Source organism: Chlorocebus sabaeus, chromosome 16 (genome assembly GCF_047675955.1).
Source record: "Chlorocebus sabaeus isolate Y175 chromosome 16, mChlSab1.0.hap1, whole genome shotgun sequence".
NCBI lineage: Eukaryota > Metazoa > Chordata > Mammalia > Primates > Cercopithecidae > Chlorocebus > Chlorocebus sabaeus.
The window spans coordinates 19,433,243-19,453,091 of record NC_132919.1 but is presented as its reverse complement, the minus strand read 5'-3'; the positions used below and the strand labels follow the sequence as shown (position 1 = coordinate 19,453,091).

The 19,849-nt window shown below is 44.2% G+C and overlaps 1 protein-coding gene across 2 annotated transcripts in view; it reads left to right on the top strand.

The window, feature by feature from the left end:
* Positions 1–18,677, top strand: part of AKAP10 (A-kinase anchoring protein 10) — an 83,946-nt gene extending 65,269 nt beyond the window's left edge. For both annotated transcript variants that reach the window (XM_008010638.3, XM_008010637.3), the window contains 3 exons: positions 5,528–5,580; positions 6,228–6,323; positions 9,389–18,677. In XM_008010638.3, coding sequence (XP_008008829.3) covers positions 5,528–5,580; positions 6,228–6,323; positions 9,389–9,394 — 155 coding nt within the window. In that variant the 3' untranslated portion in view covers positions 9,395–18,677. The remainder of the gene's footprint in view (positions 1–5,527; positions 5,581–6,227; positions 6,324–9,388) is intronic.
* The last annotated feature ends 1,172 nt before the right edge of the window (positions 18,678–19,849 follow it).

The window sequence follows — 19,849 nt, the reverse complement described above, 5'->3', positions numbered from 1 at the left end:
TCATCTCTTCCCCTGTGGCTTCCTGTTGCATTTGGAATGAAATCTAGACTCTTTGCTGTGACCTGTGAATGTCCCTTGCTGGCCTCTATCACCTTCCTTTGAACCACTCCTTTCATGGACTGAGCTCTCATTGGACTATCTTTTATTCTTTTGCTGAAGTTTCTTCCCTTTGAGGGCCTCTGCAGTTGCTGTTTCATGACTGGCAAGCCCTGCCATGGCTTTCATGCAAGGATTGTTTCTCCTTCTCATCTCAATATTATCTCTTCAGAGAGGGACCTTTCCAACTCACATGATCTAAAATCCGTTGTATGTACCACTCACTACCACTTCTTTCTTTTTCTTTTCCTTTTTTCTTTCTTTCTTTCTTTTTTTTTCTGAGACAGGGTCTTGCCCAGGCTGGAGTCACGACTCACTGCAGCCCCAACTTCTTGGGCTCAGATGATCCTTTCACCTCAGCCTCTCGAGTAGCTGGAACTGCAGGCACACACCACCACACTTGGCTTATTATTTTACTTTTTGTAGAGACAGGGATTTTCCAAGGCTGGTCTCAAACTCCTACCTCAAGCAATGCACATCTCTCGGCCTCCCAAAGTGCTGGGATTACAGGAGTGAGCCACCACGCCCGGCCTATTTTCTTATTCACTGTCTGAAATTATCTTGTTCATTTATTTATATACTTGTTTATTTATCAGCTGGACATGGTGCCTCACACCTATAATCCCAATACTTCGGGAGGCTAGTTTGGAGAATTGGTTGAGCCCAGGACTTCAAGACCAGCCTGGGCAACAAAGTGAGACCCTGTCTATAAAAAATTGTTTAAAAATTAGCTGGGCGTGGCGGCACATGCCTGTAGTCCCAGCTACTTGGGAGGCTGAGGTGGGAGAATCACTTGGGCCCAGGAGGTCGAGGTGACAGTGAGCCTTGATCGTGCCACTGCACTCTAGCCTAGTGACAAAGTGAGACCCTGTGTCTAAAAAGTAAATAAAAGTAGTTTCTCTTTCATGACTAGAATATTACCTCTATGAGAGCAGTGAGTTTGTCTGTATTATTTGGCACTATATTTCCTGATTCCGAAATTATGCCTAGCACATGGTAAGTACTCCTTAAATATTGATTGATTGAATTAATTAATACTTAAGAATTTCATTTGGGATTTTCTGAGTGATAAGATTACGGATTATATTTATGTAAGAAAAAAATCATTTTTTAAACTTGGTTGCCCTTTGCCACACTGACATAGACACTAAGTTTTCTTAGCCGGATTACTTGTGAGGATACTCACAGAGGCCATTCTCTTCTCAGTTCCTAAATAATTGATATTTCTTAGCATTTTCAAGCTCGTGCAATTCTTAGATGATGTATCTGTGTATATCATCTCCTCATTCTACAAATGTAGAAATTGAAGGCTGGGCACAGTGGCTCACGCCTGTACTCTCAGCAGTTTGCGAGACCAAGGTGAGAGGATCACTGAGGTCAGGAGTTCAAGACCAGCGTGGCCAACATGGTGAAGCCTCGCCTCTATTAAAAATACAAAAATTAGGGCCGGGTGCGGTGGCTCACGCCTGTAATCCCAGCACTTTGGGAGGCCAAGGTGGGCGGATCACGAGGTCAGGAGTTCGAGACCATCCTGGCTAACCCCGTCTCTACTAAAAATACAAAAAATTAGCCAGGCATGGTGGCAGGTGCCTGTAGTCCCAACTACTCGGGAGGCTGAGGCAGGAGAATCCCTTGAACCTGGGTGACAGAGGTTGCAGTGAGCTGAGATTGCGTCACTGAACGCCAACCTGGGCGACAGAGCGAGATTCTGTCTCAAAAAAAAAAAAAAGCCAGATGTGGTGGCGGGTACCTGTAATCACAGCTACTAGGGAGGGTGAGGGAGGAGAATCGCTTGAACCCAGGAGGTAGAGTTTGCAGTGAGCTGATGATGCACCATTACATTCCAGCCTGGGCAACAGAGTGAGACTCCGTCAAAAAAAAAAAAAAAAGAAATTGAGGAATGGGGAGATTGTGATTTGTGATTTGTTAGGAGTCACACAGCAGGTTAGTAGCAACTACAGGGCTTTGGTTCAGAATACCACCTTGACAACAGTTTGTTTACAGTTTGACTCCCCTTCCTCTGCCTCGCTCTCCTTCCTTATTGGGGCAGCTGGAAAGAATTTTCATCATTTACTAGCCTATAGTTTTAATCTGAGTTTTGAAACCTTGATAATAGAGCACAGAGGAAAAGACTGAGTTTTCTTTTTTTGAGACAGTCTCGCTCCATGGCCCACGCTGGAGTGCAGTGACACCACCTCAGCTCGTTGCAACCTCTGCCTCCCAGGTTCAAGCAATTCTGCCTCTGCCTCTCGAGTAGCTGAGCTTACGGGCACGTGCCACCACGCCCAGCTAATTTTCTGTGTTTTTGTTTCATTTTGTTTTTTTCTGAGATGGAGTCTTGCTCTGTCACCCAGGCTGGAGTGCAGTGGCACGATCTTGGCTCACTCCAAGGTCTGTCTCCTGGGTTCAAGCAATTCTTCTGCCTCAGCCTCCCTAGTAGCTGGGACTACAGGTATGTGCTGCCATCCCCAGTTCATTTTTGTATGTTTAGTAGAGACGAGGTTTCACTATGTTGACCAGGCTGATCTCGAACTCCTGATCTCAGGTTATCTGCCCGCCTCGGCCTCCCAAAGTGCTGGGATTATAGGCATGCACCACCACACCTGACCATTTTTGTATTTTTAGTAGAGACGGGGTTCCACTATGTTGGTTAGACTGATCTTAAACTCCTTACCTCAAGTGATTTGTCCACCCCAGCCTCCCAAAGTGCTGGGATTACAGGCGTGAGCCACCATGCCAGCCAAGATTGAGTTTTGAAAAGAGACTTCTGAGATTATGAAAAGGGCAAGCAAGGTAACTTAAGTTACATTAACATCATCTAGGAGACAGTGTAACAAGAAGGAATTGTAAAAGGATGTTATGAGCGTGTGCCCATGTAGTGGCAATCCCTTGTGCTTGGATACAGTGGCAGGAGACAAAATTGTCCTTAAATTGATAAATCCCTTACATGTCATTTTAAGGATCTTAGACTTGCATCATGTAGACATCAGAGATTTCTAAACAAAGTACTAACCAGATGTTTTTCCTTGTCAGTAGAATGAGAATGAATTGGAGTTGGGAGAGACTGGCATCAGGGACACCAGTCAGCCAGTGGAATTAGCTAGTAATGTAGATAGGAGAAGAAAAAGATTCAAAGTTAGGTAGTGGTAGCAAGAATTAGAGGGAAGGTCAGATTTATGATATGTCCAAGGTTGAATTCTAAGGTGAAATTTGGTAACCAGATTTCATGTTTAAATTGGGAAGGTAGATTGAGATTTTTTTAACATGGGTTCTCTAGATGAAAATGTGTGACGTTAACTGAGACACACAACCCAGAAAAAGAGTAGGTGGGAGATAGATTAGTTCAGTTTGAAATAGGTTCAGTTTGAGATGCCTTTGGACAATTTGGAACTACAGGTTTGACACTCAAGGGGTTTCTAAGTTATCTGCAGATCAAAGGAAGTTAAATCCACACAAGGGAATGAGATGCCCAAAGAGAATGTGTTGAAGATGAAAGGAAAGCTGGCAGCTGGATCCTGGAGAAGCTCCAAGTTAAAGGAGGGCGGAATGCACAGAGGAAGAGGCTAAGATGTGGGTTTGGAGGAAAAAGTATCAGTCAACAAGAGGGAGACTGTCAACAGAGTGACTCTGCAGGGTGGCCTGAAAAGAGAACAGTGCATGGGATGATTCAACAGCCAGTTGAGCCTTCAGGCAGAGCATTTAACATTGTGGCTCTGTAGACTCTGGTTGGCAGTAAAATTTGAATAAACCAATATTTAAACCCTTAGGTAATAATAAAAATTGAGGGAAAAGGATCCAGGTTTTGTATTTTTTATGAATTCAGTTATTGAATGAATCAGGACCTCGCCTCAAGAAATAATCTACCAACAATTAACTTGGTTTAAAGCAAAGTTAGCAAGTGAGAGTGTTCAAATTATTAAATAACAAAGTAAGCTGTGTATTTCATTTGTAGAAATAGAGGCTGGCCTACTTCAGATGATTCTCAGCATGTGATTACAGATGTGGGCTCACACATCCTAGGAAGTTAAGGTGTACTGTAGCTTGGATGGAGTATGGCTCTTTGAAACTCTTCTCTCACCCGGCTAGTTTATATAGACCAGTGAACTAGAATATAGTGGCATACTCTGTCCTAGAAGCCATTTTATATAGGATCTGGTCTGGAAGGTTTGAAAACGTAACAAATGTGTTGATGTCTCCCAATGTATTGCTAGATTCTTACCCATGAGCAATATCCTGGTTAGGGTTTTGTTTTGTTTTTTAATGTTTGCTGCAAACTAACACTAGATATTAGTTTCTTTCATCAAGTGAGGAGAGTAGAAGAAAAGTCCAGAACTCTGAAACACCTTTTCAAAAGTTTGTCGAGCCATGATGTTTGCAAGTTAAATACTCTGTTATGGAAGCAATATAATCAGTTTTTATTAATGCAACATTCCTTAGTCTTTTGGATGGTATCACACAAGAATATCCATGTCTGGAAGCAACAGCTTTTAAAAGAGCATTTTGTTGGTGGTGGTGGTGATGTTGGGTTTTTGTTTTTGAAATGGAGTCTCACTCTGTCGCCCAGGGTGGAGTTCAATGGTGTAATCTGGGCTCACTGCAACCTCCGCCTCCTGGGTTCCAGCAATTCTCCTGCCTCAGCCTCCCAAGTAGCTGGGATTATAGGTGCCTGCTACCTGGCTAAATTTTTTTCTATTATTTACATTTTTAGTAGTGACATGGTTTCATCATGTTGGCCAGGCTGGTCCCAAACTCCTGACCTCAGGTGATCCACCCACCTTGGCCTCCCCAAAAGTGCTAGGATTACAGGAGTGAACCACCGTGCCCAGCTTTTTTTGCAACCTCCACTCCTGGGTTCAAGCAATTCTCCTGCCTCAGCCTCCTGAGTAGCTGGGATTATAGGTGCCTGCCACCATGCCCGGCTGATTTTTGTTATTTTAGTAGAGACAGGGGTTTCACCATGTTGGCCAGGCTGGTCTCGAACGCCTAACCTCAGGTGAACCACCCACCTCAGCCTCCCAAAGTGCTATGATTACAGGTGTGAACCACCACGGCCAGCCAAATAAGAGCTTTTTTTTTTTTTTTTTTTTTTTGAGATGAAGTCTCGCTCTTGTCCCCTAGGCTGCAGTGCAATGGTGCGATCTCGGCTCACTGCAACCTCCGCCTCCCAGGTTCAAGCAATCCTTCTGCCTCAGCCTCCCGAGTAGCTGGGATTACAGGCACATACCACCATGCCTGGCTAATTTTTGTATTTTTAGTAGAGACAGAGTTTCACCATGTTGGCCAGGCTGGTCTCAAACCCCTGACCTCAGGTGATCCGCCCGCCTCGGCCTCCCAAAGTGCTAGGATTACAGGCGTGAGCCACTGAGCCCAGTGCATTTTTAATGTAAGATTATGCATGAAATGTACTTTCAATTTTGTTTTTGTTTACTAGGATCCATGTTCTCACAAGCTATGAAGAAATGGGTGCAAGGAAATACTGATGAGGTAAATTCTACTTTTAGGATAAAGAGATTTCTGTTTATAAGTGCCATCCTCGTGTAAGTAAGGTTTTAAGTTTTCTTTTTCTTTAGTTCCCATGTTTAAGCAGCATGGCACATTTATGCTCTCTTATCCACAATGTACCAAGAAATGGTGGTCCCTTCTTAACATATAACAATTGCCTGATAGTAGCAGTGAAAGTATCTTCAGTCCAGAGGCTAGGACCACTGAAGGATATACATGCTTTCAAGTTTCCATCAGCCAGCAGGCATCAGTAATCAATGTATAGATCAGAAGCTCAAATGTTTCCCTCCCCGCCATCAGTTTTACTTTAAGTAGTGGAGGCTTGCTTTTTTAATAGTTAAGAACATTGAGAGATGGGAGGTGAAAAAAGGAAAGTGTTTTATTTTGACCATCTAACCTGAAAGTAGTTCCAGTGCTAGGTATCCAGTAGTTGACACTGGAAGACAGGGAATGACATGTTAATATTCACAGCCAGAGGGTGGCCCAGGTTTTTTCGTACGTGGGAATGAAATTCTTATCCAAATAAGTAGAAATGATGTGCATAAGCCATTTGTTAAGAGCACTGAGTATGTGCATCTCGATCCATCTAATGAATAACTGTTATCACCAGTTTAAATTATTTTCTTTAGGCCCAGGAAGAGCTAGCTTGGAAGATTGCTAAAATGATAGTCAGTGACGTTATGCAGCAGGCACAGTATGATCAACCATTAGAGAAATCTACAAAGGTAAGGATGATTTTGTTTTGTGTAAACTAAAAAGTATTATTTTCCAGGTATAAAAATAAAAAAGGACATAAGGGGTTTCTTTGCCTTTGAAGGATTAACTGCTATGGGGATTACCTTCTTATCATAAGCAACTAGAAAACAGACAAACTAAATGAAACAACTGTTTCCTGAAACAACTGTTTCCATATATTGGACAATGGACAATACAGGGAAACCATTGAAACCAAACAGAGCCCAGTAGTCTTGCTGAATGAAAAAGTTAAAAATCAAAGTTCAGGCCAGGTACAGTGGCTCATGCCTGTAATCCCAGCACTTTGGGAAGCCAAGGTAGGTGAATCACTTGAGATCAGGAGTTCAAGACCAGCCTGGCCAACATGGTGAAACCCCGTCTCTACTAAAAATACATAAATTAGCTGGGTGTGGTGGCAGGCGCCAGTAATCCTAACTATTTGGGAGGCTGAGGCAGGAGAATCGCTTGAGCCAGGGAGGTGGAGGTTGCAGTAGGCTGAGATCACGCCACTGCACTCCGGCCTGGGCAACAAGAGCGAAACTCCATCTCAAACAAACAAACAAACAAAAAAATCAAAGTTCAGAGAGACCAATTTGAGTAGAAGTTGTAGGATAAGGTACCAGAAAAGAGGAAGCTGCCCAGAAAGAAAGCTGTAGAGATATTTAGAGAGGTTTCCTTGGATCCTTGGCCTAGGTTATCTGTATATGTGTGGGGTGAAAATGCATATGTCCAGGTAAAGAACCCCCCAGAAATTAGTAGGCTGAACATAGGGCTAAGAAAAGTTCGTGGCCAGAAGGATCTGGCCAGAGTAGAGAGACTTTGTGATACACAAGGCATTGGGTAGGGTCTTCACAAAGGTTATGCCTTACTACTGAAGTTAAATTTGGTCTAGAGTACAACCACCTGAACCAAGTTTCAAAGCAAATTTTTAAAGGATCAGATTACTCTAACAACTGCATGCCAAAACAAAGGGCTAACCCTCTTTACAGTAACACAACAAAATTCAGCACTTCACAGTGTAAAGTTAGAATGTCTAATGTCCAGGCTGGGCGCAGTGGCTCATGCCTGTAATCCCAGCACTTTGGAAGGCTGAGGCAGGTGATGACCTGAGGTTAGGAGTTCAAGATCAGCCTGGCTAACATGGTGCAACCCCGTCTCTATTAAAAATAGAAAAAATTAGCCAGGCATGGTGGCGGGCGCCTGTGATCCCAGCTACTCGGGAGGCTGAGGCAAGAGAATTGCCTGAACCCAGGAGGTGGAGGTTGCAGTGAGCCGAGATCACACCACTGCACTCCAGCCTAGGCAAAAAGAGCAAAACTCAGACAATGAAATGAAATGAAATGAAAAATGAAATGAAATGAAGAAATGAAATGAAATTTCTGACATCAATCACAAATTACCAAGTATGACATGAAGTTAATCTATAACCAGGAGAAAACTCAATCTATAGAGACAAACCCAGAGAAAGATGGTGAATTTCTATAGAAACAGACCCAGAGAAAGATGGTGAATTTAGCAAAGACCATCGAGTGGCTATTTTAAATATTAAAAATATGTTCAAGTGACCAGGCTCAGTGACTCATGCCTGTAATCCCAGCATTTTGGGAGGCCGACATGGGTAGATCACATGAGGTCAGGAGTTCAAGACCAGCTTGGCCAATATGGTGAAACCCCTTCTCTACTAAAAATACAAAAAAAAAAAAAATTAGCTGGGCATGGTGGCAGGCGCCTGTAGTCCCAGCTACGTGGGAGGGTGAGGCACAAGAATCACTTGAACCTGGGAGGCGGAGGTTGCAGTAAGCCGAGATTGCGCCACTTGTACTTCAGCCTGGACAACAGAGTGAGACTCCGTCTCAAAAAACAAAAACAAAAAAAGTTTAAGAATATCAAGGAAAACAAGTATAATGAGAAAAATGCAAAATAGTTTTAAAAGAACCAAATTGAATTTCTTGAAATAAAAAATTCCAGAAATGGGGGCCAGGCACGGTGGGTCACGTCTATAATCCCAGCACTTTGGGGGAGCCAAGGCAAGCAGATCACCTGAGATCGGGAGTTCGAGACAGCCTGACCAACATGGAGAAACCTCGTCTCTACTAAAAATACAAAATTAGCTGGGTGTGGTGGTGCATGCCTGTAATCCCAGCTACTTGGGAGGCTGAGGCAGGAGAATCGCTTGAACCCCAGAGGCAGAGGTTGCGGTGAGCTGAGATCGCACCAGTGCATTCCAGCCTGGGCCACAAGAGTGAAACTCCATATCAAAAACAAAAAACAAAAAAAAAAGTAGACTCAAACAACTAGCTGAGTTTTTCTTTACTTTAGGTAGTAACTGTGACCTTTTGCAGGTGACTACTTTAGTTCCTCATGTCCTCATTAGTAGATCAGAGAAACTCGACACCAAAACCCCAAAAGAAAAACCCCTTCTAATCCTCATTCCATGATTTTATGAATGCATGAAGTCCTAGGCCTGTGAAGGAATACTCAGTCTCTTTATCCTGTGTTGATACCTCTCTGCTTCAACCTCCAACTCGACATTTGCCTATAGGATGTACTTGGACATTCAGCATAAACTACCTCACACCATTACTGAATTGCTTCATGTGCACATGTCCCATGCCACAATACCGGGGACCCAGTGATATTTGTCCCCAGTGCTGTGAGTACAGGAGGGAGTCAGTGAATGTCTGCATGCGTGTCTTTACCATCCCTCTTGAACATGCTGTAGGGTTAATTCCTAGAAGTAGACTTACTCTGTTGAAAATTGGCAGTATTTTTCATTCTAATATCTATTGCCAACATGGGAAAGCAAGTCTGGATGCCAGTCCTTGTTAAATGACCCTTGGGTAAGTTACCTAACCTCTTTAAGCTTCTGTTCACTCATATGTTAAAACAAGAAAAATTACAATATCTTACATCACAAAATTGTAGTTAGCTTCTGGCTGTCATAAACTCTGGTATATAGTAAACACTAAGTGTTGGTGTCCATCCTTAATTTGTAATAATAGGTCACTTGTTAGAGAAATGCACCTTACCATTTTCTTTTCTTTTCTTTTTTCAGTTATGACTCAAAACTTGAGATAAAGGAAATCTGCTTGTGAAAAATAAGAGAACTTTTTTCCCTTGGTTGAATTCTTCAACACAGCCAATGAAAACAGCACTGTATTTCTGATCTGTCACTGTTGTTTCCAGGAGAGAATGGGAGACAATCCTAGACTTCCACCATAATGCAGTTACCTGTAGGCATAATTGATGCACATGACGTTCACACAGTGAGAGTCTTAAAGATACAAAATGGTATTGTTTACATTACTAGAAAATTATTAGTTTTCCAATGGCAATAACCCATTTATGAGAGTCTTTTAGCCTACTGGAATAGACAGGGACCACATCCTCTGGGAAGCAGATAAGCATAGAACCGATACTTGATGCACACTCGTAGCAGTAACTCATCCCTAACAGCGTCATAAAGCAGGTGCCAGAGGTGCTTTGCTTTGTCCTTCCAAAGCAGGTGAGTCAGCCCCACCGAGAGCCAGGCAGCTCTGAGTGGCAGTGTGGTGCTAGCAGCTTCAGTGGAACAGGGTGAGAGTAAATTATGCAGTCTTCCTTGACAGCAGCATTAATTTGGAAGGAAGCTGACAAGTCATGGGTCAAGTTTCAGTGACTTCTTCCTTCCTTTGATGGCAGTATACAGTTTTCACATTTTAATTCCTCCTCCTGAGATGCAGTATACTTAAAACCATTCTCTCTCCTGCTAACAGAAGGGTGTGAATCTGGTTTACTTTGAGCATTAGGATTTGCCCCTTTGGAATTCTGCACTCCAGTACTTAACTTTCCCTTCAGAATACATGTGGAAGGAAAGAAATCATAGCGATGACTCCAATTTTGCCCCTGTGGCACCTTGAACAAAACAGTTATTCCCAAATTATACTTTTTTTTTTTTTTTAAATAAGGTGAGCAGGATGATTGGGGAGAGAGAAACATTCGACTTTGACTGCCTCCCCCATTCTTTGCTGTGAGCTGGGAAGTGTGCAGTTGGTGGTCTTTCTTCTCCTTTCTTTAGGACAGTAAGAGACTCACTCACTGCACTTCTGCTCAGTTGGCTTCTGCATCGGGACCGCACAGCCATCAGCAGGGCTGCCCAGTTGGTGAGCACACTCCATTGACCACGTGGCGCCAGTGCTTCCTCAATGCACATGATTGTTTGAGAAGAAAGAAAGTTCTCTTAGATGTTACTGCTTTTGCTCAGACTTTGCAAAAAAATATATATATATATATGTATAAATATATAATTATTAATCACTTTTGTCCTTGAGAAAGTCTTGAATGAACAGAGAATTTATTCCATTGCAATATTTGATTGTATAGAGGCACACTGTTTCATCGACAGAAGAAGCAAAAAGGCTTTGTGTAAGTTTTTGGTACTATGTACCACCTCTGTTATTCTTTTAAAGCTGAAGTATTCATGTACTTAAACCATATTATATTTAATTGTGTTTGATTTTAAAATATATATATGAGAATTCTATTTAAAATTGTGTCAACTTTCTGCTTTCAGGGTATTTATGGCTCTTCTGTTGAAATATATTGATCTCTCTAAATATTTCCATTTGCTTTCTAAAAACTCAGAACATGAGCCACTACTAGACTTTGCCTTGTTTTTGGAGTGTATGGCATAAACCCAAGGTTTTTATTGGGCATCTATGCTATGATTAATTCATTTTGTTCTTTTAACAAAATATTTCCATCCATTTCACATTGCTTCAATCTTTAACAGAAAAGCAATATAAAGGTTATAGAATAAAATGTGGTTTTGGGCGACTCTTGCTGCCTCTGCATGTTTTGGAATAACAATTTCTACAAGACTCTAGGCTGTTTAAACTAGTGCTTTCAGTTAAGATAATTTCTGATCATTTCTTTGTATATACAATTTGTGCTTCTGAGCTAGAGATGCCAAGTAGTTGTAAACGGCTTATAAAGAGAATAGCAACAAATCTGACACTTGGCTACTTTTTTCTGCTCCACCTGCTTTGAGACACAGAAGCGGAGTGTGACCCGAAATTATTAGCCAGATGTAATATTTGATCTAAAGTAGATCCTTGTACTCATTTTAAAGTTGGAATTCAATTGCTCCAATATTGAGCACCCACCATGTTCCAGGCTCTGTGCATTGTGCTCATAAAATAAGATTCCCTGGTGGAGTTTTCATAGGTTCAAATAATCAGTTGAACACCCTTCATCTTTATCATGTTGTTGACATTGACACAAATTGTTTAAAAAAAAAGATATTAGAGAGAAAGTGATACGTTTTGTAACTTGATGTGTCTTTATCACTCTGCAAGATTTGATGAAAGTAAAAAGCAAATGTCAGCCAAATCCAGTGAACCGCAATAAAACAGGGAGCGACTTTTTATAACTTTTCTACTTGGGTTTCAACATTCAGTAGAGCTTTTTGAAATGTAAGTAGTTTACAATACTGGAGCTTTGACTAGTTCAATAGGAATTTGGAGGGGAAGGTCATTCTGAATTGTAGAAAAATACAAACTTATTTGCTGTTCTATTTAAGTATTGAGAGCTAAGCACCTGATGAAGTGACTGACCTCTCTCCAGTGACACTATTTGGATACCTGCCTGACTTCAGGAGTGGGGTTTGTTTCTACACAGTGAACGTTTCTCTCACCCTCTCCTCCCTCTTCCCCATATAGCAGTCGATTGGACCTGGGTTGAACTCCTGATCCAGACAGGCCCAAGAGAGTTCTTTATGTTAAGAATTTTGGGGCCAGGCACAGTGGCTCACACCTGTAATCCCAGCACTTTGGGAGGCCGAGAGCAGATCACTTGACGTCAGGAGTTTGAGGCCAGCCTGGCCAACATGGTGAAACCCTGTCCCTACTAAAAATACAAAAATTAGCTGGGCATGGTGGCACACGCCTGTAATCCCAGCTATGTGGGTGGCTGAGGCAGGAGAATTGCTTGAACCTGGAGGCGGAGGTTGTGCAATGAGCCGAGACCATGTCACTGCATTCCAGCCTGGATGACAGAGGGAGACTTTGCCTCCAAAAAAAAAAAAAGGGAAAAGAATTTTGAGCACAGGTGACTCACACCTGTAATTACAGCATTTTGAAAGGCCCAAGATGGGCAGATCACTTGAGGACAGGAGTTCGAGACCAGCCTGGCCAACACAATGAAACTCCATCTCTACTAAAAAGACAAAAATTAACCACATGTGGTGGCGGGCACCTATAATCCTAGCTGCTCGGGAGGCTGGGGCAGGAGAATCACTTGAACCCAGGAAGCAGAGGTTTCAGCGAGCCAAGATCGCACCACTGCACTCCAGCCTGGGCAAGAGAGCAAGACTCTGTCTGAAAAAAAAAACTTCCCCGGGCGCGGTGGCTCATGCCTGTAATACCAGCACTTTGGGAGGCCAAGGTGGGCAGATCACAAGGTCAGGAGATCGAGACCATCCTGGCTAACATGGTGAAACCCCATCGCTATTAAAAATACAAAAAAATTAGTGGGGCATGTTGGCGGGCACCTGTAGTCCAGCTACTAGGGAGGCTGAGGCAGGGGAAGGGCTCCACCTGGGAGGTGGAGCTTGCAGTGAGCCAAGATCACGCCACTGCCCTCCAGCCTAGGCCTCAGAGTGAGACTGCGTCTCAAAAAAAAAGCATTTTGGCTGGGTGCGGTGGCACATGCCTGTAATCCCAGCACTTTGGGAGACCAAGGTGGATGGATTACCTGAGGTCAGGAGTTCAAGACCAGTCTGGCAAATATGGTGAAACCCTGTCTGTTACTAAAAAAAAAATACAAAAATTAGCCAGGCATGGTGGCAGGTGCCTGGGGAGGCTGAGGCAGAGAGAATTGCTTGAATCTGGGAGGCAGAGGTTGTAGTGAGCCGAGATCGCACCACTGCACTCCAGCCTGGGTGACAGAGCGAGACTCTGTCTCAAAAAAACAATTTTGCATGGGGAAAGAGAGATACTGGTCACCATGTGGGATGGTCCTTGGATGTGGCACTTACAAAATCAGGAGCCAGCACTGCATGGACAAACAGAAGCATGTGGGTCTGAGACAGCAGCTATCGTGATAACACTGAAGACATCCCTGGTTTCTGCATCTAGTCCTGCATTATTGCATTGGACTTCATTAATCTGTCAGTTATCCTTATAATGATTTTTGATTTTTTAAATTATTTATTTATTTATTTATTTATTTTTTTTTGTGAGGTGGAGTTTCGCTCTTGTTGCCCAGGCTGGAGTGCAATGGCGCGATCTCGACTCACGGCAACTTCCACCTCCCAGGTTCAAGTGATTCTCCTGCCTCAGCCTCCTGAGTAGCTGGGATTACAGGCATGTGCCACCACGCCTGGCTAATTTTGTATTTTTAGTGAAGACGGGGTTTCTCCCATGTTGGTCAGGGTGGTCTCAAACTCCCAACCTCAGGTGATCCGGCCGCCTCGGCCTCCCAAAGTGCTGGGATTACAGACGTGAGCCATGGCACCCGGTCTGTTTTTTGATTTTTTGAAACCAGTCTGAAGTGAGTTTTTTTAATTACGTGCAACCAAAAGGAGTTTGGCTAAAATACTGCCAGACTGCTCTAATTCCTAATGATTACCTATGCTCAGCATGTCTGCAAAGTACTGCTGATTTCTGGAGAATAATTTTTCTTTAGTAAACTTTACTTAGTCATCATGTGTATTCTCTCAAAGTGGTGTCCTAACCTAATGGACCTACACGACACCTCTTATTTTTATAAGAAGCAGTTACTGAGGCCCAGGAAAAGGAGAAGTCCCTGGCTTATGAGATGATCACCATTAGAACTCAGGCCTAGGCCAGTGCCTTTTCATGCTTCTCAGATCCTTCCAAAGACTAATGAGGATTATAACCACTTTTAGCAATTGTAATAAACCCAGAAATAGAAAGTTTTTTGGTTAGAGTACTGGTAGAAGTGTGGCAGGAGAGATAATTTTGACAAAATTTGTAAATACCTGCCGATTTAGGCAAGGTCTCTGGCCTTTGCTGGAACCATAAAATGGGAAGAAATCCCAGTAAAATCCCTCAAGCTTACAACTTGGGTGGCCCACACTAATAGTTACCCACTGAGGCCCTCTCCGGGTTAACATTGAGCACTAAAGGAAGCCCTTCTGCTTGGGCAGGACTGGGAATGGGGCAGAGTAGGACCGGTGATACTGTGGATTCTGGGCAGGTGGAGATGGCCAGTGATGTCCAATAAAGGACATTGGAGGGAGCCGTTTGAGTAAAGGCCCCGAGGGCATTCATATTCAGGGAGGGTTGCTGCCCACTGGCTTGCTTGGCACACAGGAGGGTGGGTATTCCTGCCTTAGTAACTTTATGTAAACAAGTATTTCCTCAGTCTGTTCCTCTCAAACTGCCTGCGCTGGCACATCCAGGATGTCACAATTCACCTGGATGCGTTCAGCCCCTTGCCTAAAGGTGATAGTGCATCTCCTTCCCCACCCCACCCCCTGTACCACTGAAGCACCTGTTGGACTGGCCCAGTCTGTGGGCAAGGAGCCTAGAGAGAGGGCTTAGTTTCAGCTTGAAAGGAGCTGGGATTTACCAAGAAGCAAATGAGAGACGATGATTGCAACAACTGTGCCATTTCCCCAGCTTCAGCTGAGTCCTGTATATTGACTGTGCCTTCAGACCCATCCCTAAGTGACCCCAAGCTGGCCTCTCCCACATCACAGTAAGAATTCCACACACCATACAACTTGGAAAGAGGCTCCAGCTGAAGGAGGCACCACACTTCTTTCAAGTTTTTCTTAGTTTTCTCTTGGCAAAGAGTACCTTTTGTTTCTTCTAATTACGTAACTGTTGGTTTAGTAAATTCACCCATTCAGTCACCCTGTAAGTGCTAGGTACTGTTGACAGGGACACAGGAAGGAATAAAACTTGCAGACACCTTGGAGCTTGCATTCTACTGAAGAGGTGATGGAAGTTGGGATAGCGGCTAAACTGTGCTGGCATTTTTGATTCAAGGTGGTCTTTTGAGCCCTTGATTTAGCTCTCTTACCCACCAAGGTCTACTGGAAATCATCAGGCTCTCCTGCTATAGACTCATAGGGAGGGCTGCAGCCGAGAGGGGGAGCCTGAAGAGAGGTCCCCCTTCTGTGTCCTGTCAGCCTCATCTTTCCACAAGGACCAGTTGCTGTGCCACTCCGTTCACTTCCTGCAAGACTGGAGGTTTTTTCCCTCAGGTGTTGAGCCCCTGGTTGACAATACGTCAGCATCTTGATGCCTGAGACCATCAAGGCAAGTCTCTGAACAGAGGTTACCTTAGAGTAAGGCTTAGAAGAGGCCTAAAGTCAGTCTCAGCTCCATGGCTCTGCAGAGCTTTGGGACATGTGAATTCTTAAAAACAAGACTACTGTACAGTTACTATATGCATGCAGTGTAAAATCACCACCTTGGAAAATCCTAGCTAGCTGTTGAGCTAATTCCATTAAGTAATCAGCTCCCGAGTTCTGCAGTGGTAATAATCAGGGTAATGAGTAAACACTGTGTGCCAGGCAGCGTCTCATTTGATCCTTATGATAATCTTGTAAGTACTGATTTTCTCCCGTCTTTTTTTTTTTTTTTCTTTTTGGAGACGGAGGCTCACTCTGTTGCCCACACTGGAGTGCAGTGGCGCGGTCTCGGCTCACTGCAAGCTCCGCCTCCCGGGTTCATGCCATTCTCCTGCCTCAGCCTCCTGAGTAGCTGGGACTACAGGCACCCGCCACCATGCCTGGCTAATTTTTTGTATTTTTAGTAGAGACGGGCTTTCACCATGTGAGCCAGGATGGTCTCGGTCTTCTGACCTCATGATCCACCCACCTCGGCCTCCCAAAGTGCTGGGATGACAGGCGTGAGCCACCGTGCCCAGCCGATTTTCTCCCTTCTTCAAACAATTTTTTTTTTTCTTTTAGAGAGAAGGTCTCACTATGTTGCCCAGGCTAGTCTTGAATTACTGGCCTCAAGCACTCTTCCCATCTCAGCCTCCCAAAGTGCTGGGATTATAGGTGTGAGCCACCATGCCCGGCCATTTTTTCCCTTCTTACAAAGGAGAAGACAGGCTTAAGAGGTAAAGGAATTTCTCCAGGGTCTCGGCCAGGGGGTACTGCCCTCTTACTCACAACTATGCTATCCTGCAAATGTTCTCTTCCTTCTCTCATTTTGTGCTTATTGGTACTCACCACAGACAAGTATAGAAGATACCAAAAACTTCAGAAAAAATTAGAGGGATTCACTTTAAAATGGAAAACATCCCATCTATCTACCTTAAAGCAGTGGTTCTTAAATTTTCACCTGCATCAGGATCCCCTGGAGGACTTGTGAAAATTTGCATTGTTGGGCCTAACCCCCAAAGTTTCTAATTTAGTAGGTCTGGAATGGTGCAAGAATTTGCCTTTTTTTTTTTTTTTCTTTTGAGACAGAGTCTCACTCTGTCACCCAGTCTGGAGTGCATTGGCGCAATCTCGGCTCACTACAACCTCCGCCTCCCGGGTTCAAGCAGTTCTCTGTCTCAGCCTCCTGAGTAGCTGGGATTACAGGCGCCCGCCACCATGCCCGGCTAATTTTTTTTGTTTTTAATAGAGACGGGGTTTCACCATTTTGGCCAAGCTGGTCGTGAACTCCTGACCTCATGATCTACCCACCTCCACCTCCCAAAGTGCTGGGATTGCAGGCAAGAATTTGCATTTTTAACAAATTCCCAGATGCCGCTGCTCTGGAGACCACACTTTCAAGAACCACTGCCTTAAAATCTTTCCTGTGAGTTGGGAAATGCATATTTTCATTCCCTTTTATTGGGAATGACTATGCTACACAGAAATGTAGTTTGAGATCTCTTATTTATGAGTCACCCAAACAAGCACATAAATCCTTTACTATTATTCAGATGTTTATCAAAGCTGAGAACACCCAGTTTTTCAGTCTGGGAGCCTGGGCAGATCTAAGGCTATCAAAGCAAGTCTCTTGCTGGGATGAGGCTTAGAAGAGGCCACCGACCAGTTTCAGCCCCATAGTCATCAGCTCCCCAGCCTCTTTGCTGGGAACAGCGCCCTTGACAGTCCAGGCTGAGACTCGCGGCTGTTGGAATCATACCCAAGATCCCAGTGGAACTTTTCACACAAATCCTGTCTGGTTCATTTTCTTTCCGCTTGTACCTCAGGTCCTCCGTGTCTTCTGAGGTCCTGACCATGCCTTTCCTGGCCTGTCTCTCCTTCATTGACCTTCTTTTCAAGTCCCTCCCAGGGTATGCTCATACCTTAGTCGTTTCTTTCCCTCTTCCTTCCTCCCTCTATTTCTTCATCAGGTATGTATTTCCTGAGGGCCTGCTATATGCCTGTTGTAGTTGCTGGGGATACAGCAGTATCCAAGACAAACACTGCCTGCCCTCCTTGCAGTCCAGAAAGCAAACAATGACCACTCAATGGGATGAGTGCTACTAGACAGTAAGGGACCTGCCGGGGGCAGTTTAGGTGCCCTCCCTCAACCCTGCAGTTTACAGACTTTGTGACCATCTCACTCTTTCTCTAGGACCTGCCCATTCTGCAAGTCTCAAGACACCATTTCTTCCCAGTCCTGACTCCCTACCCCACACCTCATCATCATTGTCCGTAGCACCCACTTCCGGCCAGTGCTGCTTCCACAGCCTTGCCACCTGAAACTGCCCTTTCACTTCTGCCATCTGCTCGGCTCCAGGCCGCTCCTACCTGTTTCTCCAGGTCTTCCATCTACCACTCCCAGGTTTCTTCACTTCATTCCCACCCCAGGAACATCACTGTCCATGATGGCAGAGTCTGCCCAGCAATCTGGCCTGTTCCCAAGACTGGCGTTTCACTCTTCGGTTGCACCCGTATCCAAACTCGGTGATCCCCTGCAACTGCTCTACCTCCGGTTTCTCCTCACACACTACCCACAACAGCCTCAAACAATAACATTTTGTACCATTATAGAGTCCTATTGGAGTGGATTAGAGGGGAAGGAAAAATAAGTGATTTTGTCGTAAGGATTACAAATACACCTACATGATAAATTGGGGGCTGGGGAGGGTGGTCCTAATGTGGTGACTTGGGTCAAACTTTCCAGTGAGTCAGACATGTATTTGAGAAGCGCTGCACCTCAGACAGCTTAGATGCAAGTGAAGGAGATACACTTTGAGCAATGGACTCTAGGTATCAGGAAGATGTTGATGTCCAAGATGCATGTGGAGAGTGGATAAAATTGTTACTTGAAATGTGAGAATGGGAAAAAAGCAATATTTTGTATTAATGTATTATATATATAATGTTATTTTAAATATGCATGTGTAACTAAAGTAATAAATTAGATATTATAACTAGACATGTGCCTATTTCATCAGCATTCCTAGAAGTTTAAGTACTCTGGGTACTTTAAATGATTTTGTTATTAGGGAAATAGGGATTTGTATTAAATGTAGAAATCACCTGTATGTTTCATGAAGTTCCTATTTTCCACTGAATAAAGTCCAGAGTCTCACTCTGTTGCCCAGGCTGAAGTGCAGTGGCGCAATCTCAGCTCACTGCAGCCTCCACCTCCTGAGTTCAAGCGATTCTCCTGCCTCAGCCTCCTGAGTAGCTGGGATTACAGGAGCACCCAGCTAATTTTTGTAGCTAGGATTACACCACACCAAGCTAATTTTTGTATTTTTAGTAGAGATGGGGGCTCACCATGTTGGCCAGGCTGGTTTCGAACTCCTGACCTCAGATGATCCACCTGCCTCAGCCTACCAAAGTGCTGGGATTACAGGCATGAGCCACTTCACCCAGCCGGAACACCACTACTTGAACTACACATCTCCTCTCTCCTCGGTGGGTTTCACACTTCAGAACTGGTACCTATCCTCAAGCAATGCCCACAATTTAAAATATCTTCCCCCACATTTTGCCCAAAGAAGGCCTTCTTTTCTCTCAAGACTGACCACTTTCTCCTCCACATCCTCCCAAAGCCTTTCCTGATGCCAAGCCTGTCCTCACATAGCATCCAGTTTGGCATCACTGATGGTTCGGTTCTGGGCCTCTATGCCATCAAATGTGAGTGAGCTCTTCCCAGGAGAGACGGATTTGTCCCCAGGAAACATGACGCAGGAGATGCAGGGGGAAATAAGTTTGCTGTAAATGGACCAGGCCCAGCTAATGGCCCTGTTGGGCCCGTCTGCCTGAAAAACACCCTGTCTGCCCCTACAAAGAGGCTGACATCAAGATGTCTACTGGAAAACACCCTGTCTGCCCCTACAAAGAGGCTGACGTTAAGACATCTCTCTAGTGCTAGTCCAGCAGTTCACAAGACATCATCCCACAGGTGCCCAAGGGTCCCTGAGACCCTTCCTGGAGGTCTGCGAGGTCAAAACTTCATAATCAGACTAAGATGGGATGTCACCATGTGAATATTTGCACGGATGATGCAAAAGCAAGGATAGACGAGACGCATCTCAGTGGAAATCTGGACAGTGACGCTGACCTGTGCCACTCATTATTGAAATCTTCACCACCGTG